Below are 23,796 nucleotides of genomic sequence, written 5' to 3' on the forward strand. Positions count from 1 at the left end.
GCCAGCGCCAGCCGGCTGTAGGCATTTGGGGCAGTGTCTTCTGCGTCTCCTAAGAACCTCGGGAGCTGCAGCTCCAGCGCCTGGTAGCGAGAGGCGGGTTCCGGAGATCCCGGCCCCACTTCGTCCCACTGTGGTTAGGGGTGAGAAAGATCCCGGTCTGGGAGTTCAGGGACCTGGGTTCGAATGCTGGCTCCGCTGCTATCTCGCTTCGCACTGTCGCGACCCCCTTGCTCGGCCTCATTTTTCTCTTTTAGAAAGTGGGCACCTTTCTCCGCGCTCTTCCTTCCAACGTGGTGGCTATAAAGGCACGAAAGCTCTTCAGAGGGCGCAGAAAGCAGCTGGAGCTCCTCGCCCCAATTTTCACCCATTGTTAGCTGGCATGAGCACCCAGCAGAGGAGTCAGGGATCACCCCTCGGGCGCCTGGAACGGTTCTTTGGTCACCAGAGCCGGACCTAGGCACAGTCCGAAGTCCGGGTCTGTAATTATTACAGTGCTAAGGCGTAACTTGTTCACCTACCTCCTTGGCTGGAATATTGAGCCCCTCACTCCTGATGTTCCGCCTTTAACAATGAGAATAAGGAATCCTCAGAGCTGAGAGGGAGTGGACCCGAATTCCTGTACCAGCCTGCCACTTACCTTGGCAAAGTCATTTTCTCGTTTTGGGCCCCAGTGTCACAGTGTTTTTGATTTGTAAGATGAGGGTTTAGGACTTATATCCTAAGGCTGGTCCTCAAGATTCTTGAAGTACCCCAGTCCATCGGGGAAGGAGAGCAGCAAACTGATTTTCTATCCCTTCATTTATTTGTGGTTCTTTTTTTTTTTTTTTTTTTGAGACGGAGTCTCGCTCTGTTGCCCAGGCTGGAGTGCAGTGGCCAGATCTCAGCTCACTGCAAGCTCCGCCTCCCAGGTTCACGCCATTCTCCTGCCTCAGCCTCCTGAGTAGCTGGGACTACAGGCGCCCGCCACCTCGCCCGGCTAGTTTTTTGTGTATTTTAGTAGAGACGGGGTTTCACCGTGTTAGCCAGGATGGTCTCGATCTCCTGACCTCGTGATCCGCCCGTCTCGGCCTCCCAAAGTGCTGGGATTACAGGCTTGAGCCACCGCGCCCGGCCTGTGGTTCTAAATTATAAAAGTAACACTGCAAGAGTTTGGAGTACAGCCTTTTTCTTTCTTTTTTTTCTGAGACGGAATCTCACTGTCGCCCAGGCTGGAATGCGGTGGCATGATCTCAGCTCACTGCAACCTCCGCCTCCCGGGTTCAAGCGATTCCCCTGCCTCAGCCTCCTAAGTAGCTGGAATTACAGGCGCCCGCTACCGCGCCCGGCTAATTTTTGCATTTTTTTGTAGAGACAGGGTTTCCCCATGTTAGCCAGGCTGGTCTTGAACTCCTGACCTTATGTGATCCGCCTGCCTGGGCCTCCCAAAGTGCTGGGATTACAGGCATGAGCCACCGCGCCCAGCCTGAGTAGAGCCTTTTTCAAAGACTAAGGGCTGGATAGGAACTAGCATTTATTTTATTTTATTTTTTTTTTGAGACAGAGTCTTGCTCTGTTGCCCAGGCTGGAGTGCAGTGGCTCAATCTTGGCTCACTGCAAGCTCCGTCTCCTGGGTTCACACCATTCTCCTGCGTCATCCTCCCAAGTATCTGGAACTACAGGCGCCCGCCACCATAAACGGCTAATTTTTTGTATTTTTAGTACAGGCGGGGTTTCACCGTGTCGGCCAGGATGGTCTCGATCTCCTGACCTCGTGATCTGCCCGCCTCAGCCTCCCAAAGTGTTGGGATTATAGGCGTGGAGCCACTGCGCCCGGCCGGGAACTACTTTTTCTTACCCCTGGACCCGACCTGTTTTAGCTCAGCCAGGAGAATCCTTTTTCGCAAGAAATTAATAATATTTTGTGGGCCGGGCGCGGTGGCTCAAGCCTGTAATCCCAGCACTTTGGGAGGCCGAGACGGGCGGATCACGAGGTCAGGAGATCGAGACCATCCTGGCTAATACGGTGAAACCCCGTCTCTACTAAAAAAATACAAAAAACTAGCCGGGCGCGTTGGCGGGCGCCTGTAGTCCCAGCTACTTGGGAGGCTGAGGCAGGAGAATGGCGGGAACCCGGGAGGCGGAGCTTGCAGTGAGCTGAGATCCAGCCACTGCACTCCAGCCTGGGCGACAGAGCGAGACTCCGTCTCAAAAAAAAAAAAAAAAAAAAAAATAATAATAATAATATTTTGTGGCATGAAAATTATGTGAAACTCAGACTTCAGAGTCCATAAATAAATATTACTGGAACACAGCCGTGGTGCTCATTTGTTAAGATGTTTATGTGGCTGCTCTTGCACGGGCAGAGTTGATGACATAGTTGTGACAGAGACCATGTGCTCTACAAAGCCTAGAATATTTACTACCTGGACCTTTACAGAAGAGCTTGCTCACTGCTCCCTTAGAATGGGACTCTGCAAAGTGAGGGCGCAACAGGAGGCGGAACCATGGTGAGCACACCCTGGGATCACAGCCCAGCCTGCCCTCTTAGAACAAATGAGAGGATATTTTCAAGCATTTGCGTTGCAATTTTCACTGGTTTCCTTTGTTTTTTGAGACAGGCTAGCTCTGTCGCCCAGGCTAGAGTGCAGTGGTGTGATCTCAGCTCACTTCAGCCTTCTCCTGGGCTCAAGCCATCCTCCCACCTCAGCCTCCTGAGTAGCTGAGACTACAGGCACATGCCACCACACCCAGCTAATTTTTTTTTTTTTTTTTGTAGAGATAGGGCTCACTGTTGCTCAGGCTGGTCTGGAACTCCTGGGTATTTATTTATTTATAGACAGAGTCTATCTCTGTTGCACAGGCTGCAGTGCAGTGGCGTGATCTTGGCTCACTACAACCTCTGCCTCCTGGGTTCAAGCAATTCTTGTGCCTCAGCTTCCTGTGTACCTTGGATTACAGGCGCATGCCTCTGTGCCAGGCTAATTTTTGTATTTTTAATAGAGACGGGGTTACACCATGCTGGCCAGGCTCGTCTCGAACTCCTGACATTAGGTAATCTACCTGCCTTGGCCTCCCAAAGTGCTGGGATTACAGGCATGAATCACTGCTGGTCCTTTACTGCATTCTTCCTTTTCTCCTGTTTTGCTCTATTTCAGGAAGTAGGAGGGCTTATCTGTGTATTGTGAGCAGGGCAATATAACTCTGCAGCTCTCTGTCAGGAAAGTGTGCCCAGGGTCTATTCTAGTCTATCACAGAGCAGTAAACCAGGACCTCTTCTAGGGTATGGCTTCAGATCCTTTTGGACTACATTTAGTTTTTACTTTTTTTTTTTTTTTTTTTTTTTTGAGACGGAGTCTCGCTCTTTCGCCCAGGCTGGAGTGCAGTGGCCGGATCTCAGCTCACTGCAAGCTCCGCCTCCCGGGTACGCCATTCTCCTGCCTCAGCCTCCCGAGTAGCTGGGACTACAGGCGCCCGCCACCTCGCCCGGCTAGTTTTTTGTATTTTTAGTAGAGACGGGGTTTCACCGTGTTAGCCAGGATGGTCTCGATCTCCTGACCTCGTGATCCGCCCGTCTCGGCCTCCCAAAGTGCTGGGATTACAGGCTTGAGCCACCGTGCTCGGCCTAGTTTTTACTTTTACAAAGAAAAAAAAAAAAAACAAAACAGTTGTGGAAGTAGATACTGTCAGATGAGTGAGCCTGCTGATCAAGATCTCTTATATTTCATTGAGGGATGGAGAGTGTTTTAGGTGAACATCTGGTGACCTGAAACGTCCTCTGCCCTTGGAGGAATTGAAGAGGCAGTTCTAAGGCTGGGTAGTAAATCTCTGAGTTAAGTAGTTGAGTCACAAAGCTTCTAGGAAGCTGGTGGCATGATTTTCTCCTGCCAGCTTCATGGAAGCTTTTCCCCCCCAGTCCTTGGACCTTCTTTTCTTTTTTTTGAGACAGTCTCGCTCTGTCCCCCAGGCTGGAGAGCAGTGGCATGATCTTGGCTCACTGCAGCCTCCACCTCCAGGGTTCAAGCAATTCTCTTGCCTCAGCCTCCCTAGTAGTTGGAATTATAGGTGAGCGCCACCACACCCAGCACATTTTTGCATTTTTAATAGAGACACGGTTTCACCATGTTGGCCAGGCTGGTGTTGAACTCCTGACCTCAAGTGATCCGCCCGCGTCAGCCTCCCAAAGTGCTGGGTTTATAGGCTTGAGCCACCGTGCCTGGCTGGACCTTCCTTTCTCAGAGATTACTGGCAAGTTGGGTCACCTTGTGAGAGTCCAGCATTTTCACCTAAGTAGGTGGACCTTTAGCATGGGGAGAGCTGGTATGGCATGACTGAGGGCCACTGAGAGGCCTGGGCAGGCACAAGGAACGTGAGTTGCATGTTTTTGTTAGTAATTAGGATGAAGTGCATGACAGCAATGACTAAGAATTCTATTTTTTTTTTTTTTTACACAGAGTCTTGCTCGGTCGCCAGGCTGGAGTGCAGTGACGTGATTGCGGCTCACTGCAGCCTCCGCCTCCTGGGTTCAAGCGATTTTCCTGCCTCAGCCTCCCGAGTAGCTGAGACTATAAGCATGTGCCACCACGCCCAGCTAATTTTTTAGTTTTAGTAGAGATGGGTGTCAGGGTTCACCATGTTGGCCAGGATGGTCTTGGTCTCTTGACCTCATGATCTGCCCACCTCGGCCTCCCAAAGTGCTAGGATTACAGGCGTGAGCCACTGCACCCAGCCTATTTATTTATTTATTTATTGAGATGAAGTTTCACTCTTGTTGCTCAGGCTGGAGTGCAATGGGCGCAATCTCAGCTCATTGCAACCTCTGCCTACCTAGTTCAAGCAATTCTTCTGCCTCAGCCTCCTGAGTAGCTGGGATTACAGGTGCCCATGACCACGCCCAGCTAATTTTGTATTTTTAGTAGAGATGGGGTTTCACCCTGTTGATCAGTCTGGTCTCGAACTCCTGACCTCAGGTGATCCACCTGCCTCAGCCTCCCAAAGTGCAGGATTACAGGCGTGAGCCGTTGCGCCCAGCCAAGAAGTCTAATACTTGACTTCTACAATGTGCTACATTCATTTTCTCACTTGATCTGCCAACCTGTGGTCAAGGAAGCGCGTGGGCCTTGAAGCTAAACATACAGGATTTGAAACTCCCCATCCACTCACTGGGTCCTCATACTAATTACTCATCTCTCTCAGCCTTAGTTTCCTCATGGATAATATGCCTCCCAGGGTTAAGAGGAATAAATGGGATCTTGTGTGTAAGGCTCTGGCGCTCGTAGCTGGTGTTCGTTATTCTTATTGTTCAAATATTCTTATTGCCATGTCTTTCTTGCAGGTGAGTCCTGCGAATGTTAAGTGATTTGCTCAAGGTGCCCATTTCGCAGGGATTGGAGCCCAGGCCAGTCCTCTGAGCCTATCATTAGGGCTAAAGGTGAGCAGTCAAGTGTTTTGCCTCCATGGGGGCTATTGGCTATTTCTTCTCTCTATTGGCTGGTTCTGAGTGAGGGGCCTCAATGCAGGAAGCCACATTGTTGCCTTCTTGGTGTGAGTCCATGGGACAGGGCGACTACCTTGATGCCTGGGCCCGTGCTGCCTACGTATTAGCTGAAAGCAGGGCCAGTCCTGCGGCTTTGCCCACTTGTCTGGGGTTTAAGAGCAGCTGCTCAGGGCTTTAAGCATTTGCCATGCCTGAAACTAGAGTTGGTTTCTGGGTTTATCAAGGACTTGCGGAAATCTCAAAATAAATCTCTTGCTTTCTGGACCGTGAGTTGTTGCTTCCTCTTTTCTTCTCTGGACTTTCCCCAGAGGAAGAGAAAGCAGAAGTCTCAGGTCTGGAGACAGCTGAGGGGCATCAGCTGGTTCAAGGCGTGGAGTGTGGGCAGTGGAGTGAAGGCCTGGTTACCTCTCCAGTGAATATTAGCCCCGTAGAGCTCACTCTCTGGGGAAGAACTTTTCTGACTTCTTCCTGTCTAGTGTGATAGTGGGATGTTGGCTCTTTTCAGATTGTAATTTTTGCCTTCTTATGTTAGAACCCAAGGCCTGGGCATTTGCATGATTTAGCCTGGATTTTGATTCCTGTCCCTTTTTTCCTGGGGGGTGTGGGGTGGTAATTCTTTACCTTCTGCTCCTGTGAGGGGAGAGCAATCCCAGGACTCTGGGTCTTGGGGCTTGGCATCTGGCCTTCACCACGGCCAGCCACAGCCTTGAGCTTGCTGCTCTGTCTGGGCACTGCCAGGTGCTGGGGTGGGGCCTCAGTCATTGTGACTGAAGATCAGGCCCACCTAGACATTGAGGCCTCGGGGGGGTGGTGCCCAGGCTGATGCAAGGGAACTGAAGCAAAAAGGTTCCGTCCCACAGGTCAAGAGCGAAATCAGTGTTACCTCCTTTAGCCAGAGAACTGAGTGCACCTGAGCCAGTGGAGACTTGTGACTTCTCCTTCTTCCAGGAGTGCATGATCAGAATGGCATCGGGATGGTTCTACCTGTCCTGCCTGCTGCTGGGGTCCCTGGGCTCCATGTGCATCCTCTTCACTATCTATTGGATGCAGTACTGGCGTGGTGGCTTTGCCTGGAATGGCAGTATCTACATGTTCAACTGGCACCCAGTGCTTATGGTTGCTGGCATGGTGGTATTCTACGGAGGTGGTGAGTAAGAGGTCAGGAAGGGAGGCGGGATAGGGCCCAGACTGGACAAAGCTGCACTTTCCCTCTCCAAGGCTGGCCTTTGTTAATGTTGGGTTTAGGGCCATGTGGGTAGGGTGGGTTGGGCTGTCTCTGGGCCCAGCTGTCATTTGGGGGAGGAAGGGATTAAGACTGGGGGCATCTCAGAAGGATGGCTTCACAGATACTCTAGGGCAGGAGTTGGCAAACTTTCTGTAGAGGGTCAGATAAATATTTCAGTGTTGTAAGACATAGAATCTGTGTTGCAGGTACTCAGCTCTGCCACTGTATTGTGAGAGCAGCCATAGACAACAGATAAACACTAGTGTGGCTCATGTGTTCCCATAAAGCTTTATTTGCAAACATAGGTAGCGAGCTGGATTTGGCCTTTGAGCTGTAGTGTTTTTTTTTTTTTGAGACAGAGTCTTGCTCTGTTGCCCAGGCTGGAGTGCAGTGGCGTGATCTCAGCTCACTGCAAGCTCCACCTCCCGGGTTCACGCCATTCTTGTGCTTCAGCTTCCCCAGTAGCTGAGACTACAGGCGCCCGCCACCTCGCCTGGCTAATTTTTTTGTATTTTTAGTAGAGACGGGGTTTCACCGTGTTAGCCAGGATGGTCTCGATCTCCTGACCTCGTGTGATCCACCCACCTCAGCCTCCCAAAGTGCTGGAATTACAGGCGTGAGCCACCACGCCCGACCTGAGCTGTAGTTTTTAACCAGCTCTAGAGAACAGGAGATTGAAGCCTCTCAGGGTTTAGTCAGGCCACCGAATGAGGGACTTGCTTGCTTTTCCGGGATCTTTTTTTTTTTTTCTTCTTCTTTTTTTGAGATGGAGTTTTGCTCTTGTCACCCAGGCTGGAGTACAATGGTCTGATTTTGGCTCACTGCAACCTCTGCCTCCTGGGTTCAGGCTATACTCCTGCCTCAGTCTCCCAAGTAGCTGGGATTACAGGTGCCTGCCATCATGCCCAGCTAATTTTTGTATTTTTTAGTAGAGATGGGGTTTCACCATGTTGGTCAGGCTGGTCTCGAACTCCTGACCTCAGGTGATCCACCCGCCTCTGCCTCCCAAAGTGCTGGGATTACAGGCGTGAGCCACCATGCCCAGCCTGGGATCCATCTTTGTAATCTTTGTCCCATGCTTTCAAATCTATGCCTTGGGGCCCTGGTGAGCCTCATTTTCCCCACTTGCAAAATGGCAATACAGTGCCATTGATGATAGCAGCTTATCACGTGTAGTTCACATATATCATCCCATTTTGTTCTTACAAGTTTCTGAGGTGGACTCTGTTATGTTCCTTTTACAGATGAGGAAATTGAAAGTTAGAAAGGAGAGGCCAAACAGCTAAGAGGCAGAGCCTGGATTTGGACCTATGTTGCCTGACCTTAGTACCTGTATTCTTGACAGCCAGCCTCAGTTGTGACAATTCAGTTTGATGAAATAATGACTGTCACAATGCTTTTTAGCCTAGAAACCGCAAACAAGCTGAATTTATTATTGTAAAAATAGAATGAGAGGTCTAAGAAACCTGCTTCTCCCCTCCACCTTTTTTTTTTTTTTTTTTTAGGAGACAGGGTTTCCCTCTTTTTCAGGCTAGAGTGCAGTGGGATGATCATAGCTTGCTGCAGCCTTGAACTGTTGGGCTCAAGTGATCCTCCCACCTCAGCCCCCCAAGTAGCTGAGAGTACAGGCATGTACCACCACGCCGGGGTAATTTATTTTTATTTTTATTTTTTTGTGGAGACAGGATCTTGCTATGTTGCCCAGGCTGGTCTTGAACTTCTCACCTCCCAAAGTGCTGACATGAGCCACCGTGCCCAGCCCTCCTCCCTTTTTAATTTGAATCTATTTATTTATTTCTCTCTGTGGCCCAGGCTAGATCGCAGTGGCATGATCATAGCTCACCGTAACCTCAAACTCCTGGTCTCAAGCAGTCCTCCCACCTTGGCTTCCCAAAAAGTGCTGGAATTACGGGCATCAGCCACCTTGCCCGACTCCTCCTCCCTTTTTAACTGGCCCTTCTCTCCTCCCTTCGTGGCTGACTGTTATCCCACAAATTACGGGAGGATAAAAGATGCCAAGGAGTTGATACCAGTGCCCTAGCATTTCCTGTTCCCTTGCTGGGAAACCGTGTAGGATCCTATCAGGGTTATTCCCTGATGTCTGGGTGAGCATGAGGGGAGAGGCTGAGCCCTGGGACTGCCCTCTCCTGGATGCTGAGCCCTAGGACTGCTCTCTCCTGCAGCGTCACTGGTGTACCGCCTGCCCCAGTCGTGGGTGGGGCCCAGACTGCCCTGGAAACTCCTCCATGCAGCGCTGCACCTGATGGCTTTCATCCTCACTGTTGTGGGGCTGGTTGCTGTCTTTACGTTTCACAACCATGGAAGGATTGCCAACCTCTACTCCCTGCACAGCTGGCTGGGCATCACTGCTGTCTTCCTCTTCGCCTGCCAGGTGGGTTCTGTCTGCACTTCTCCTCGAGGTTCCCAGAGCCATGAGCTCTGGTTGGGGGTTCACTTGCATGAGCACCAAATATTCCTTCTGCTCACTGCTTGGAGAGAACCTTGGAGGTTGTATCCTGTAGAATTGACAGTTTATTCAAGGGCCGTGGGAGGTCAGTGGCCTGAACTTACTCTGTTCCTTTTATCCCTCCCATTGCCCGTCTCTTGTCCCAGAGCCCTCTCTGCTAACTTTGTCATGGCACGTACCATGCTGACTCTAATCAGCCATCTGGCTTCCACTTTCCCCACTCCCACCTCTGTGAACCAAAAGAATTCTAGAAGTGCTTCCCATATTCTGATCTCAGGTCTGTGCAAGTGAGGAGTTTTATGAGCAAGGACTGGAAGGAAGCAGAGACAAACAAGGTGGTTAGGTTTGCTGGGAGTGGGATAGTAGCTAAGCATGTCATTTACTGTTATTGTTGCTTGGGTAATAGACAGGCCACATTGAGGAAGCTAGCATGGTGGTGGGCAATGCCTGGTGGGAGGGTCTGAGTTGTGAAAGAAGATCCAGGGAGTAGAGATGGGGAGGAGGCACTGCTGGAGTGGGTTGTACTTTGGTCACACACAACACAGTTGGGTGCGTCCTCCCTTTTGTCCACAGTGGTGCCTGGGCTTTGCTGTCTTCCTCCTGCCCTGGGCGTCCATGTGGCTGCGCAGCCTCCTGAAACCCATCCACGTCTTTTTTGGAGCCGCCATCCTCTCTCTGTCCATCGCGTCCGTTATTTCCGGCATTAATGAGAAGCTTTTCTTCAGTTTGTGAGTGCAGTGGGGTCCCCAACTCTAAGGTGAAGAGGAGGGAATAGGGTCTTCAAAAGATACACCCTGTGATCACAGAACTCACCCGAGGGAGGAGAGCTTTTGGGGTTGGGCCCATTCCTGATCTGGAAGTTAACAGAATTGATCTTTCTTTAGGCTGAAATTGGTAAGTCAGCAGATATTTATTGAGCATCAGTTTGATTTAGCACCTGCTGTGTGTCAGAAACTGTCCTAAGCACCTTACATTTAATCCTGTCAATCACCCTACATCATTGGTATTGTTGTCATTGCTATTTTCTTTTTCTTTTTTTTTTTTGAGATGGAGTCTCGCTCTGTCGCCCAGGCTGGAGCGCAGTGGCACAATCTTGGCTCACTGCAACCTCCAGTGAACTGCCAGGTTCAAGCAATTCTCCTGCCTCAGCCTCCCAAGTAGCTGGGTCTACAAGAACGTGCCACCATGCCCGGCTAACTTTTTGTATTTTTAGTAGAGACAGGGTTTCACCATGCTGGGCAGGCTGGTCTCAAACTCCTGACCTCGTGATCTGCCCGCCTCAGCCTCCCAAAGTGCTGGGATTACAGGCGTGAGACACCGTGCCTGTAATGCCATCATTGCCATTTTCAATTGAGGGAACAGATTCTGCAATAGGACTGTTCAGGTAAAAAGGAAACAAAACAAAACAAATGAGGGAACAGAGGGGTTACGTAAACTTAACCAACAGCACACAGCCAGTAAGTGGCAGAGCTGAGACTCGGGTTAGGCAGTCTGACTCTAGAGCCTTGCATGCCTGACCACTACTGTCCATTTTTTTGAGGCAGTGGGGTGTAGTGAAAAGCAACTAGGACTTAAGGTCAGACTGTGGTTTCGATCTTGGCTGTGCCATTTACTAATTATGCAACTTTGGGCAAGTTAATTTCATTGCTTTGAGCTTCAGTTTCATGGGTAAAAGGATTATTACAGCTGGGTGCAGTGGCATGCACCTGTAGTCCCAGCTACTAGTGAGGCTGAGGTGGAAGGAGTCCAGTCTGGGCAACGTAGGAAGACCCTCTCTCTCTCCTTTTATCCCCCCCACCAAGAGATAGCATCTCACTCTGTTGCCTAGGTTGGAGACCAATGGTATCATCATAGCTTACTGCAGCATCAAACTTCTGCACTCAAGCGATCTTCCCAATTTAGTCTCCCAAGTAAGCTAGGACTGCAGGCATGGACCACCTCACCCAGCTAAACTTTATTTTTGTAGAGACAGGATCTCACTATGTTGCAATGTTGCACAGGCTAGTCTGGAACTCCTGGGGTAAAGCAATCCTCATGCCTTGGCCTCCCAAAGTGCTGGGATTACAAGAGTGAGCCACTGTGCCTGGCTCATTATACAAATATTTGCAGGGACTTAGAAAGGGTGTTAAAATTCTAGATCACGGCCGGGCGCCGTGGCTCAAGCCTGTAATCCCAGCACTTTGGGAGGCCGAGACAGGCAGATCACGAGGTCAGGAGATCGAGACCATCCTGGCTAACACGGTGAAACCCCGTCTCTACTAAAAAAAAAAAAAAAAAAAATACAAAAAATTAGCTGGGCGAGGTGGTGGCGCCTGTAGTCCCAGCTACTCGGGAGGCTGAGGCAGGAGAATGGCGTAAACCCGGGAGCGGAGCTTGCAGTGAGCCGAGATCTGGCCACTGCACTCCAGCCTGGGCGACAGAGCGAGACTCCGTCTCGAAAAAAAAAAAAAAATTCTAGATCACATGTGGCCCTGGGAAGGTTTTCTCACCCTCTCTTAGTGACGTCGAGTCTCCCACTAGACAAAAATAGGTGGAAAAATCTCTCGAGGGCTCACATTGTTTTGTTATCTTCAGGAAAAACACCACCAGGCCATACAACAGCCTGCCCAGTGAGGCGGTCTTTGCCAACAGCACCGGGATGCTGGTGGTGGCCTTCGGGCTGCTGGTGCTCTACATCCTTCTGGCTTCATCTTGGAAGCGCCCAGAGCCAGGGATCTTGAGCGACAGACAGGTATGGGTTCCAGTCCCACATTCCAGGGTGAGACAGGGCCAGGTCTAGAGAAGGATCTCCCACAAAAGACGGGGGCCTTGACAAGACTAACCCTGTGGCACAGTGAGAAACTAAGTAACTTGAGGGTGGAGTTAGGGTGGCTGATGGGGAGCACTGGTTCCAAACCAGCACATCCCAGCGAAATGCTGGGACTCCCCAGGGTCTGTCCATTGGGCGACAGAATTTCCCCCCGAATTACTGTGGTTCTGTGGGGTGAAGTGTGGCCTTATCTTCTTCCCCAAGGAAGGGCTTGCCTATGACAAGGGTGTGTGATTTCTCCTTTACCAGCCTGGGGGCTAGTCTAGTGGGATGGGTACGTGGTGAGCAGCTGAGTGCTCAGAGCAGGTCTTGATGGGATGTAGGGAGATGGGGTGTGTACCAGGCTCAGGGACTTTGGGGCTTCCCTGAGGGATTTGGTGGCTTGGGTGGGGACCACCCTGCAGGTTGGGGGTCTCTCTGAATAGCTTGGGCCTGGTGTGACTCCTGCATCATGTCATTAACTCCTTGGCATCTGCCTGTCTTTCCAGTCCCTGCTGCATGATGGGGAGTGAAGCAGCAGGAAGGGGCTCCCAGGAGCTCCTGGTGGCACAGCCTGTGTTCCCCAGAAGCTCTGCTCTTCCCAGGGCTCCCAGCTGGTTTCAGCAGGCAACGTTCTTCGAATGCTGGGCCCAAACTTCTTGCCTGGGTACTGGGCCTGCCTTCTCCAGCTGCTTGCTGCCTGTCTGCTTTTCTTGGTGGCTTTGGCTTCTGTACTCCTTGGCATCAGCCTCTCAAGGTCCTCCATTCACATGAGGTCCTCCTTGCTCTGGCCACTCTTGCTGCTCCTGTCTGAAGAAATCAGACTGATTTCCTCTTAAGACTCCTAGGGATGTGGTGAAGAGCTGGGACTCAAGTGCAGTCCACGATGTGAACCATGAGGGAGGTGAGGTATCTGTCCGCTTCCCCCGTAAAGGCGTGCATTTCAGTTAGGCTGCCCCACCACAGAGCAGGCTTCATCTGCTCTGCCATCCAGCCCCGTCTGGATGTGAGGTGGGGTGGAGACATCATGGGGTGATTGCAGAAGCGGGGAGTGCTGGCCCACACAGCTTCTGCTGAGGAGCTGACTGCTCTGAGCTGTTCTGTTTCGTACTGCTGCTCTGTGTCTGCGTGTATTGTGACCATGCGGCTCCACCTCTTCCAGCTGCTGCTACAGCTGAGGCCTGGATCCCGGCCTTTCCCTGTGACTTATGTGCCTGTCACCGGCAGGCAGCCCTACGAATCCTGGTAACCTGCTCTCCCAAGAACAGAGCCTGTCCCCAGATGTCCCAGTAGCGATGAGTAACAGAGGTGGCTGTAGACTTCCTTTACTTCCCCTTGCTGGATCAGGGCCTTCCTTCCTCCTGCTGGGCAGATCTGGCCTTGCTCTCTTGGCAGGGCCCCAGCCCCTCTGATCACTCTGCAGCTCCCCATGCAATTGATGCCAAAGTTGTGGTGTCCTGTGTGCAGCAGCCCTGGGAGCCACTGCCACCTTCAGAGGGTTCCTTGCTGAGACCCACATTGCCTCACCTGCCCCCATCATGGCTGCTTGCCTAGCCCAACCCCGTGTTCTGTGCCATGTTAGAGCTTGAGCTATTTTTCTTCTTCAGAGGAGGAAATACGGTGGGGAGGGGGAAAGGTCTTGCTCCTCTCCTAAGTGTTGCTGCTGTGGCTTTTTTGCCTTCTCCAAAGACGCACTGCCAGGTCCCAAGCTCCAGGCTGCTGTGTTTAGTAGGCAAGTGAGAAGCCTAGGGTGTGGAGCCCACCTACTCTCTGGCAGCATCAGCATCCTACTCCTGGCAACATCAGGCCAACTGTCCGCCCCAGCCTCACATTGCCAGATGTTGGCAGAAGGGCTAATATTGAACGTCTTGATTGGCTGGAGCCTTCAAAGCCACTGGGATGTCCTCCGGGCACCTAGGTCCCATGACCAGCTCCCTGTCGCCATAGGGGTAGGCATTTCACTGGTTTATGAAGCCCGAGTTTCATTAAATATGTTAAGAATCAAAGCTGTCTTTGTTCAGGCTGCTCTAACAAAAATATAATAGCCTGGGTGACTTAAACAACAAGCGTTTATTTCTCTCAGTTCTGTAGGCTATAGACATCCGAGATCAAGGCACTGGCAAATGTGGTGTGTGGCAAGGGCCAGCTTCCTCAGAGACCCTCTTCTCACCATAACTTCACAGGGTGGAAAGGGCGTGAGAGCTCTCTGGGGCTCCACCCTCATAACCCAACCACCTCCCAAAGGCCCCACGTCCTAACACTACCATAGTGGGGGTGAGCCTTTCAACACAGGAAAGTGCGGGGGGACACAAACATTCAGTCTCTAATAACAGCCCTCTGATGAAATGATGCTGTGGTTAAATGAATTCTGGGCCAATGTGTAAAAGCCTCAGGACAGGTCTGACCCTCACAGACCTAGAGAGGGGCCAACCGGAAGGCACCAGAGATCCACATGATCCTCTGTCTTCATAGAATGGCATGTGTGGATTCACATGCAGCTCATTTATGTGCGGATGTCCTTAATTGCTAATGGCACTTGCTTATCTTGCGAGGAAGGAAATTTTTCCTATTTCATAATCTGAGAAAACAAGACTCAAAAAGGTTAAGTGACTAGGTTGAGGTCACCCAGCCAGGAAGTGACAGAGCTGGGATCCACATGCCACTGTCTGAGGCCAGCCTTCTTTGCAGCTGCTGAGCACACACCCCTGTGCAGGATGCCTTGTGGTCAGGGACATATGGTGCAGCCAACAGACAGGACCCTGGGTAGAGAAGCCCAGGCACTGGGGGAGCCTACAGCCAATTTGGGCGAAGTAGGTGACGGGGGTTGGGGGGTGCAGGAGGCTGTTTCCTACCAGCTAGTGGTGGAGCAGATGACCTGGGAGGGGCTGGGGGCCCAACCCTTGTGATAACTCCCAGTGAGTGAGCACTTGGACTGTGCTGGGCTTCATCTTCATCAGTTCATTGGAATCCTTTCATGTCCCCGTGAGGTGGGTACCATTCTGATTTTACAGATCCCAAGGGGCTAAAAAATAGGCCTTAGCTCATGTAACCAGGTTAAAGCAGAACCAGATTTCAGATCATGTGTATGAGTCAACAGCCAGTGCCTTTAACCACTCCCTACCCTACATGTGTGCCAGGCATGTGCTATTGGTCTCCACATGCACAGAATGCCCCTGCTCACCCTGGTGCCATCAGTGATTGCTCTAGAAAGAGACCTAGGGGCTGGCTTGGCCACAGCCCTCCTCTCCCCTCCCCTCCCCTTGCTTTGTTGCCCAGGCTGGAGTATAGTGGCATGATCATGGCTCACTGCAGCCTCAACCTCCTGGGCCCAAGCCATCCTCCCAACTCAGCCTCCCAGGAAGTTAGGACTACAGGCACACACTACCATGCCTGGCTAATTTTGTATTTTTTGGTAGAGCCAGGGTTTCACCATGTTGCCCAGGCTGGTCTTGAACTCCTGAGTGTAAGGGATCCCAAAGTGCTGGTATTGCAGGTGTGAGCCACCATGCCCAGCCTGGCTGCATTTTCTGATCTACAACTGAACCTTAGACTATGATGATTTATTTTCCTTCTGGTGTCCCAAATGCCCATTTGACTCACGAGGAGCCACTGAATTGTTAATTCGATGCTGAGAAAAGCCTTTCTACCATTCTTACACGAATCAAGTGTGTGTACTGGAAAAGGGACAGGTCGGGGGTCTCGGTGGAAGCAGCCCAGCTGAGGAGACACTGATTTAGGGGCTCAGGTAATAAAGATCTGCCTGGTAGAAGATGGGTCATGATGCCTGCAGCCAGGGCTGTGGGCCCCTTTGTTTACATGCACGGGAAAAGGTCCCTCAGAGGAGGCAGTGGCTTTCTTGCTTCCATGTATTATAGTTTATTAACTTTCTTTTCCATGCTCATTGGGATTAAGGTGCAGAAGGCATTTCATAGGGAGTCTTAAAACCAAATTAGGATTGCCAAATAAAGGCTGCACAAGGAAAATGCCTTATCTCTGAAGCCCAGAACTGGCAGGGGAGGGCGTGACCCAGGGACTCCACCCTCTCACAATTGAAAGGGCATGCTGGAGAGTCACGGGGACCCACTCCAGCTCGCTCTGGGTGCTGTCTGTAGTTCTGGAAGCTTGGTGGAGGATTTCCTGCTCAACTTAGAGGGTGGGCCAATGGAGCCAGGCCAGGGGAAGGTGACAGTTGGAAGGCAGAAAGAAGTGACAAAGGCCACCTCAGCACAGCAGTGAGAGGAGCTGAGGCCAAGGGAGGCAGTCACACACCCTAGCTCTGCAAGACCTCCAGGATGGCCCGGAGGATGGCAGCAGCTGCCACTGCCCCGGGGTCTGGCTGCTCCAGCCGTGCTGAGCTGATATAACTGGCTCTTCCGGCTCCAGCTTCCATATTCTTGGTGGCCTCTGCTGCAGCTTCAGCACTCTGGGGGATGGGGTGTGGGAGCAGGTTCAAGGGCAGGCCATCAGGCCGCCTCCTTCCTGCCATGGACAGAACGTCTCTGCCGTGCAGCCTGGCCCTGCACGCTCTTGCCCTGGCTCTGCCAGCACCCTCTGCTCTGTCACCAAATGGAAAGTTACCTCTTATCTACTTCCAGCAGGGAAAAGGGTCACCATTCACTGAGGCCCTGTCACATCCCAGGCAGTGTGCGGGGCTCTACATGTTTCCTTAGCCACATAACCACCTTCTGAGAGAGGTGCTCATCTCCATTGTACAGAGAAGGAAACTGTGATCCAGGAAGGTTATTAACTTGCTCAGGGTCACATGGAGACAGGAGTCTGGTGGCTAGAAGCCTGTCTCCCTGGGTGGCTGGGCCCAGCCTCACTCACCTTGACTGCTTTGGTCAGGACTTGCAACAGATCGGCTCCTGGGCTCTTCCAGGCTTGGAGCTCCTGCCCTGCTGCCCACAGAGAATCCAGCTGGATAAGGTGAGGGAAAGGGGGCTGAGCACAGGCCCTGCAACTGAGGGTGCTCTTTAGGGCTTACAGGCTCAAAAGGAGAAAGGTCTAGGGCCACAGCCTGAGTACACACCATAGTCCTGTCCCCTGGGGCAGCCTTTCCATACCTAGCAGGGAGAGAATGAAAGAGGCTCACTATAGGGAACCAAGGGAATCACTCTGAGGGTGGGGCTAGGGCCTGGCGGGGGGCAGATGTCACCAACCACCTCCCCCAGCCCACCCCTGGTCTGATGCACAAGGCTCCAGCTCACTTCTGCATGGCTTCCAGGCCGGCATCCATGGCAGCAGACCAGGCTGGGAGGCTGGTCTTGACCTTGAGGGGCTGGGCAGCCGCAGTCAGGAACAGGCCATAGAGCTGGGGAGGATGAGAACATTGAGCATGTGGTGCTGGCCTGGACCCCAGCCGGCCCAGCCACCTCCCTGTCAGCCCTTCAGCCCTCAGGCACCCACCGCTCCAGATGAGCCTCCCATTTTCTCCAGGAGCAGGACAGACAACTTGGAGAGCAGCTGGGCAGGGCTGGCAGGGGGTGGGCCCTCCTTGAGCCACTCCCGGATTGCTGCAGGCACAGAGAGACGGGGAGGAATTCGGAGACCCTCCCGCTATCTGCCAGACTTCCGGCCAGCACCAATGACGGCTGGAAAAGGCTGACAGGGAGGTGAAATGAAGGCATCCCAAGATCCCTTTCCACATTCAGTGTGCAGTCTAGAGAGGTGCTGGACTGTATAACCCAAAGGGGCCTGGGGAGGTGAAGTCTGCCTCGAAGCCCCTCCACCTGACACTGTGTACTCCGCTTCCTGGCTTGGTTTTTCTCCTTAGCCCTTTGTGCTAACATCCTCTGTGTTTTACTGATTTATCTTGTTGACTGTCTTCCACCCAGAACATAAGCCATGAGGGCAGTGATTTCTGTCTGCTCTGTTCACTACTGTATCCACAGTTGAGAGCAGTGCCTGCCCCATGGCAGACACCAAATACCTTTTTCTCAAATGAATGATGCTGGACAGTTAAGAACTTTTCACTGGTCTGGGTAAACTGAGAAAAATAAGGACAACAGAATAAGTTTTGCTTGAGTTGTAAGTTATTCACTGTGAAGGATTTCATTTAATTCTAAGATAATAACCTCGTACATTTGTGCTGTTAAGAAGGTCACTGTCGGCCAGGTGCAGTGGCTTATGCTGTAATCCCAGCACTTTGGGAGGCCAAGGTGAGCGATGGCTTGAGGTCAGGAGTTAGAGACCAGCCTGGCCAACATAGTGAACCCTGCCTCCACTAAAAACACAAAAGTTAGCCAGGCGTGTTTGCGCACGCCTGTAATCTCAGCTAGTCGGGAGACTGAAGCAGGAGAATCGCTTGAACCCGGCGGGACGGAGGCTGCAGGGAGCCGAGATCACGCCATCGCACACTCCAGCCCAGTGACAGAGTAAGACTCCTTCTTAAAAAAAAAAAAAAAGTCCCTGTCTTCAAGGCAACAGGTGGAAGGGGGTCTAGGGTTTTGTGGATGACCTAACTTGGAAAAGTCCCTGGCACCAACCTCTGGCCGCACGGCTGTGGGTGGTGCCACAGTCGCCGTCGCCAGCAGCCCGGTCCAGGGCATTCAGGTGTTCCTCCAGGCCCAGGAGGGTGCTGCACACCCGTTCCAGCACCAGCGCCATCCGCTTCGAGGCTGAGCCTAGAAAGGGAGGATGGTGAAGAACAGGTCCACCAGGCCCTTCTCACAACCACACTTGACTGAGGTGGGAGATGTGGGTGCCAGGGCCCCTACCCACCCCACCGCATACCCCTGCATCCTTTGGGAAGCCTGTCCCTTCCCCAGAGGCAGGAGTTGGTACCTCCTACAGCAGTGGAATCAAGGGCCTCCTGGGGCTCGGCAGGGGCTACCCGGTTCCGCTTCCTCCCAGTGATGGAGACTGCGGCCACGTGAGGCCAGGCTACTGCAGTGGTTTCAGCATCTAAGAGCAGCAAGATAACTCTCTTAGACATGGCTGTCCAGCCAGGGATTCAGCAGGGCTTGGACCCCCCATCCTGGCCCTGGTGGACTGGCTCCCTCAGCAGCCCTGGAGGGAGTCCACCAGAACAAGCATGGACTGAGTGCCTACTGTGTACAGGGGTATGGAGAGAGGGTCCCCAGGGAAAGGGTCAGGCCTATCTGAGGAGGATCCTAATACCAACTCCTCCTAGTACCAGTGACAGCTGGAGAAGGCTGGAGAAGCCCAGAAAGGTCCTTCTTCACAGGCTGCAGAGCCCTGATTGTCACGGTCAGCCCTGATGGAGTCTCCAAGTCTCCCTGGCTCCTTCCAGCTACAAGGAGCCCTGGCTTGGGTGACCCCAGGTTCCAAGTCTCACCTATCAGTTTCAGGAGAGGCTCATCCACCAGCAGGAGGGTGAGAGAAATGCCAGGCATCTCCAGTGCTGACATGAAGGTGCCCACCAGGGCACGGGCAATCTTCACCCCGCGGCCCTCTGCAATACCACAGCATGGCGGTCCAGAAGGGAAAAATGGGCATCAGGGAAAGAAACAAAACAACAGAAAAGCAAGGACCTTGGAAGCTGGGGAACTGAGGTCAGGACGGGGATGGCCTGATTTCCTCCTGGCAGGCATCCCTCAACCCCACAAATGACCATGTTCCCCGGAGGTGTCCCCTACTTCACGGCAGATAATTACAGGTCTCATTTACTCAGTTTGTGCCAGGTGCTGGGTGCTGTGTTGAGTGTCTTACATATGTTTAATCTCACTTAATCCTCACAACAACGGTACAACGCAGGTACCGTTATTATTACCCCCAATTTGCAGACAAGACAACAAACAGGCCGGGCGCGGTGGCTCAAGCCTGTAATCCCAGCACTTTGGGAGGCTGACACAGGCAGATCACGAGGTCAGGAGATCGAGACCATCTTGGCGAACACAGTGAAACCCCGTCTCTACTAAAAAATACAAAAAAACTAGCCGGACGAGGTGGTGGGCGCCTGTAGTCCCAGCTATTCAGGAGGCTGAGGCAGGAGAATGGCGTGAACCCGGGAGGCGGAGCTTGCAGTGGGCTGAGATCCGGCCACTGCACTCCAGCCTGGGCCACAGAGTGAGACTCCGTCTCAAAAAAAAAAAAAAAAAAGAAAACAAACAGAGGCTCAAGGTATCCGGCAATTAGGTGGCAGAGAGATGATTTAACTCAGGCTTATCTGACGCACAGTCCGTGTTCTGTGCCATCACAAGGCCCTCCCTCAGCCCTTTCCAGAGGGCTGCAGGCTCCCCTTCCCAATGCATGGCTCACCCAGGGAGCGAACGGCAGCATCGGCTATGATGCCCAGTTCCAGGAATGACAGGCCACCCAGGTTGTTGACCATCATCACAACTGAAGAGCCTGTGGGTAGACATGACACCCCAGGTGAGACCCTCTGGGCGTCTCCTGACCAGAGGTGTAGGAAGGGTTGGGAGACGTGGGCGAGAGGCTACCCACCGGGCTGCACAGGCACATGGGACGCATTGGTGGTGTCTGTCATGTGGTCGAGCATGAGTTTCACAATCTCATCAGCAGTTGCCATCTGTCACAGGGAGCCAGGAATGAGCTGCATCTGGGAGGCCTTGGCCTTAGGGTGGCCTGTGCCAGGGCGACCACTTACCTTTATCCGGCGCACACCAGCTTCCCCGTGGATCCCTGTGGATAGATGTGGTCACTGCTGACCCACTCAGGGCCTGGGGATTTGCTCATCGTTTTTATCAAGGGCCCACACAGTGCTGGACTCACACAGTAAGTGGGCGGGAGTCGGGGATGGAAATGGACAGAATAATGAAAAACATGGTCTCTGTTCTCTGGGAGCTCATGGCTTGGTGGTGGAGATAGCTTTAATTAGAGGTAGTCAAGGTGGAAGCCCAGGGGAGGAAGCAGAAAGCTTTGCAGCCAGGTGATCTTTGAAGAGCCCTTGAAAGAAGGGTGTATTCTGGCAGGGACAGGAGGACCTGGGAATGGTAGGCAAAGTCAAGGAGGTGGGCAGCGTACAGAGCTCCACATGGCCAGAGCCCTGGGTATAGACGGCAAAGCAGGTAGGAATCAGGCAGGTTGGGCCAGGCTGGGCCTCAAATGCCCAGATAAAAATGCTAAGACTACCTGGGGAGAGGACCAGGTTGATGGCTCTCAGGGTATACAAGGTGGGCAAAGTCCAGGGCTAAGGGGCAGGCAGGGCTGGGATGGGTGGCCACAAGCTTACCCAGGCCCAGCTCCACCTCATCGGCTGAGAGCTCGAAGGTGGGTTTGGAACCAGGGACGCTGCAGGAGGATAAGCTCACCCCCAGGGTACCTATGAGAAACAAGGCATGAAGGGATGACTGTTCTACTCTCAGCACTGGGCATCAGGAAGGGCGGCAGCAGCATCTCAGAAGTCCTGCCCACAGACACCCTCTTCTCTGAGAAAGCCTGCCGGACTCTCCACTCAGCCATGGTACCCAAGGCCACCAGTCCCCAGGAGCTCCCCCAGGGATACCTTCCCTAGACCCCTGGGAAATAACCCGGGGAGCACTGCTAGACAGCCAACAGGAACCTGCTCCTTGTCCCAGGGCTGTCCCAACCTTCCCCACTCTCCTCCCCAACTCCCAGGCTGGCACTCACCCATGGCCTTGGCGACCATGTTCACCTGCTTTGTGATCTCCTCCAGCCCCACACCTGCCTCGGCCAGAGCACCTGCCACCTGCAGCCACACAGAGTTAAAAGCCCCAGCGGGGCGGGTATCACTGTACCACGTGGGGTAGAAGACAGGCAGGGGGTGAGTTTCTTGTTGGGAAGGGGGAACCTCTTAGGATTTCCACAGTCAACCTGGCCCATCACATTTAGGGCAGAAGAGCAAACTCCCGCCATTCACATTGTACCTGCCAGAGATCTTCAAGAATTCTAGTCTGTTGGAGTCAGAAGAGACTTTACAAATGGGGAAATGGACCCAGAGAGGGGAGGTGACTTGTCCAATGTCACACAGCCAGTGGGTGGCCAGTTTCCCAACTCTAGAGTTCCAGAGTTCTCTCTCCCATAGCCTTGCTATTGTGGGTCACTTTACCCATCTATCCATCCATCCAGCCAGCCAATTTTTACCAAGCATCTAGTATATGCTGAAAAGGAAAAAAGGCAATGAAGTCACAATCCCCACCTTCAAGAACTCACAGCCTGGAGAGAGGGTAGGGAAGCAGACACACACAGATGGAAAATTTATGTGAGGTGGTAATTACAATTACACTAGGAGGGGCTGCCAGCCAGCTCAGGGTAGTGGGAGGATGTAGATCAGGGAGAGCCTTCCAGGTGGGGAGACATCAGAGCTGGGCCTCTGCAGAATGGTAGGAGTTAGCCAGGCCAAAAGGAGGCTGGACAAGGAAAGAATTTTCCAGGCCACAGTCACTGCATAAGCAAAGCCAGAGATGATCCACAGCCTGGCAGGTACAGGAGAGGCATGAATGGACCACAAGAGGAAGGCAACGATGGCCGGGTGCGGTGGCTCACGCTTGTCATCCCAGCACTTTGGGAGGCCGAGGAGGGCAGATCATTTGAGGTCAGGAGTTCGAGACCAGCCTGGCCAACATGGTAAAACCCCATCTCTACTAAAAATACAAAAATTAGCCAGGCGTGGTGGCAGGCGCCTGTAATCCCAGCTACTGGGGAGGCTGAGGAAAGAGAATCGCTTAAACCTGGGCGGCGGAGACTGCAGTGACCCAAGATTGCGCCACTGCATTCCAACCTGGGCAACAGAGTAAGACTCTGTCTCAAAAGAAAAATAAATAAAAAATAAATAAATAAAAGAAAATTTAAAAAGAGGAAGGCAGGGATGATAGGAGATGAAGGTGGGGAGTCACGGAGCTGGAGTGAGGGCTTGTGTTGATTCCAAGGACCCAAAAAGGCTTTCAGTGGATGAACCTAGTCAGATACACATTTTTTTTTTTTTGAGACAGAGTCTGGCTCTGTCACCCAGGCTGGAGTGCAGTGGCTGGATCTCAGCTCACTGCAAGCTCTGCCTCCCGGGTTCACGCCATTCTCCTGCCTCAGCCTCCCGAGTAGCTGGGACTACAGGCGCCCGCCACCTTGCCTGGCTAGTTTTTTACATTTTTTTTAGTAGAGACAGGGTTTCACCGTGTTAGCCAGGATGGTCTCGATCTCCTGACCTCGTGATCCACCCGTCTCAGCCTCCCAAAGTGCTGGGATTACAGGCTTGAGCCACCGCGCCCGACCCAGATACACATTTTAAAAAGACACCTCTGGCAGTAGTGTGAAGAATGGATGAGCAAGGCCAGAAGGCAGGAAGCAGGCAGGGGAGCCCAGTGAGGAGGTGGCTGCAGCCATCAGGCATGAGCAGATGACCCCCGAACCAAGGCAAAGCAGGAGGATGGGGTCTGAGGAGGATGTGTGTTATATACATTTGGGAGTAGAAGCGCCAGAACTCGGCAACTGATTGGGTGTGGAGAAGAGAAGGGGACGAGTCTGGGAAAATGCCTATATCTGGGCTTAGGTAGCTGAGGGGATGGCGGGGCCTTCTGAGATCAGGGAACACTGGAGAAAAAGAAGCAGCTTCTTGGGGAAGGGCTGGAAAGGTCCAGTTACAGGGTGCTGCCAGGCAAGGGAAGGCTGAAAGGGGCTCGCCAGTCTCTGCGTCTCCGGTGGAAGCCCATCTTGTGTATAAGCACCGTGCCACACAGCCCCCGCCGGCCTGCCTTCTTCAGGACGGTGAAGGCGCTGTCATCCCCGATCACCACCATCTCCACCGGGATGCCTTCAGCCCGCGCCTGCTCCCGGGCCAGGCCGAAGTTGAGCCGATCCCCAGTGTAGTTCTTCACGATGAGGAGGGTCCCCACTGCGGGAGCAGCCAGCAGGGCTCAGCGCGCTTACTGTGCCCTCCCCGCCGCAGCCCCTCCTGCATGCCAGGC

At 52.7% G+C, this 23,796-nt stretch overlaps 2 protein-coding genes across 9 annotated transcripts in view; one reads left to right on the forward strand and one right to left on the reverse strand.

The window, feature by feature from the left end:
- LOC117079822 (cytochrome b ascorbate-dependent protein 3) lies at window positions 1–13,959 on the forward strand. 4 transcript variants are annotated; one of them, XM_033203926.1, is made up of 7 exons: window positions 1–140; window positions 5,312–5,407; window positions 6,422–6,620; window positions 8,882–9,090; window positions 9,739–9,893; window positions 11,740–11,896; window positions 12,463–13,959. In XM_033203926.1, the coding sequence occupies exons 3-7, from the start codon at window positions 6,428–6,430 to the stop codon at window positions 12,484–12,486; spliced, it is 738 nt and encodes a 245-aa protein (XP_033059817.1). In that variant the 5' UTR covers window positions 1–140; window positions 5,312–5,407; window positions 6,422–6,427; the 3' UTR covers window positions 12,487–13,959. The 4 variants fall into 4 exon arrangements, with proteins under 4 accessions (XP_033059817.1, XP_033059818.1, XP_033059819.1 ...); XM_033203927.1 differs by lacking the exon at window positions 5,312–5,407 and having other exon boundaries at window positions 2–140; XM_033203928.1 differs by lacking the exons at window positions 1–140; window positions 5,312–5,407 and adding an exon at window positions 5,801–5,950.
- TKFC (triokinase and FMN cyclase) overlaps window positions 9,089–23,796 on the reverse strand; it is a 20,654-nt gene continuing 5,946 nt past the window's right edge. The window contains exons 5-18 of one of the 5 annotated variants that reach the window (XM_033203922.1): window positions 23,542–23,723; window positions 21,506–21,584; window positions 21,108–21,197; window positions 20,523–20,557; window positions 20,360–20,444; window positions 20,174–20,263; window positions 19,251–19,367; window positions 18,737–18,856; window positions 18,439–18,576; window positions 17,360–17,466; window positions 17,161–17,264; window positions 16,983–17,016; window positions 16,781–16,870; window positions 9,089–9,214 (exon numbers count right to left, since the gene is read on the reverse strand). In XM_033203922.1, the coding sequence (XP_033059813.1) occupies window positions 9,182–9,214; window positions 16,781–16,870; window positions 16,983–17,016; window positions 17,161–17,264; window positions 17,360–17,466; window positions 18,439–18,576; window positions 18,737–18,856; window positions 19,251–19,367; window positions 20,174–20,263; window positions 20,360–20,444; window positions 20,523–20,557; window positions 21,108–21,197; window positions 21,506–21,584; window positions 23,542–23,723 (1,304 nt within the window). In that variant the 3' untranslated portion in view covers window positions 9,089–9,181. Of the gene's footprint in view, window positions 9,215–9,784; window positions 9,918–15,805; window positions 16,377–16,780; window positions 16,871–16,982; window positions 17,017–17,160; window positions 17,265–17,359; window positions 17,467–18,438; window positions 18,577–18,736; window positions 18,857–19,250; window positions 19,368–20,173; window positions 20,264–20,359; window positions 20,445–20,522; window positions 20,558–21,107; window positions 21,198–21,505; window positions 21,585–23,541; window positions 23,724–23,796 lie in introns of those variants that run through there. The other 4 variants (XM_033203921.1, XM_033203925.1, XM_033203924.1 and 1 more) reach the window with 4 other exon arrangements.

This window comes from Trachypithecus francoisi, unplaced genomic scaffold, assembly GCF_009764315.1.
Source record: "Trachypithecus francoisi isolate TF-2019V2 unplaced genomic scaffold, Tfra_2.0 Lachesis_group8, whole genome shotgun sequence".
NCBI lineage: Eukaryota > Metazoa > Chordata > Mammalia > Primates > Cercopithecidae > Trachypithecus > Trachypithecus francoisi.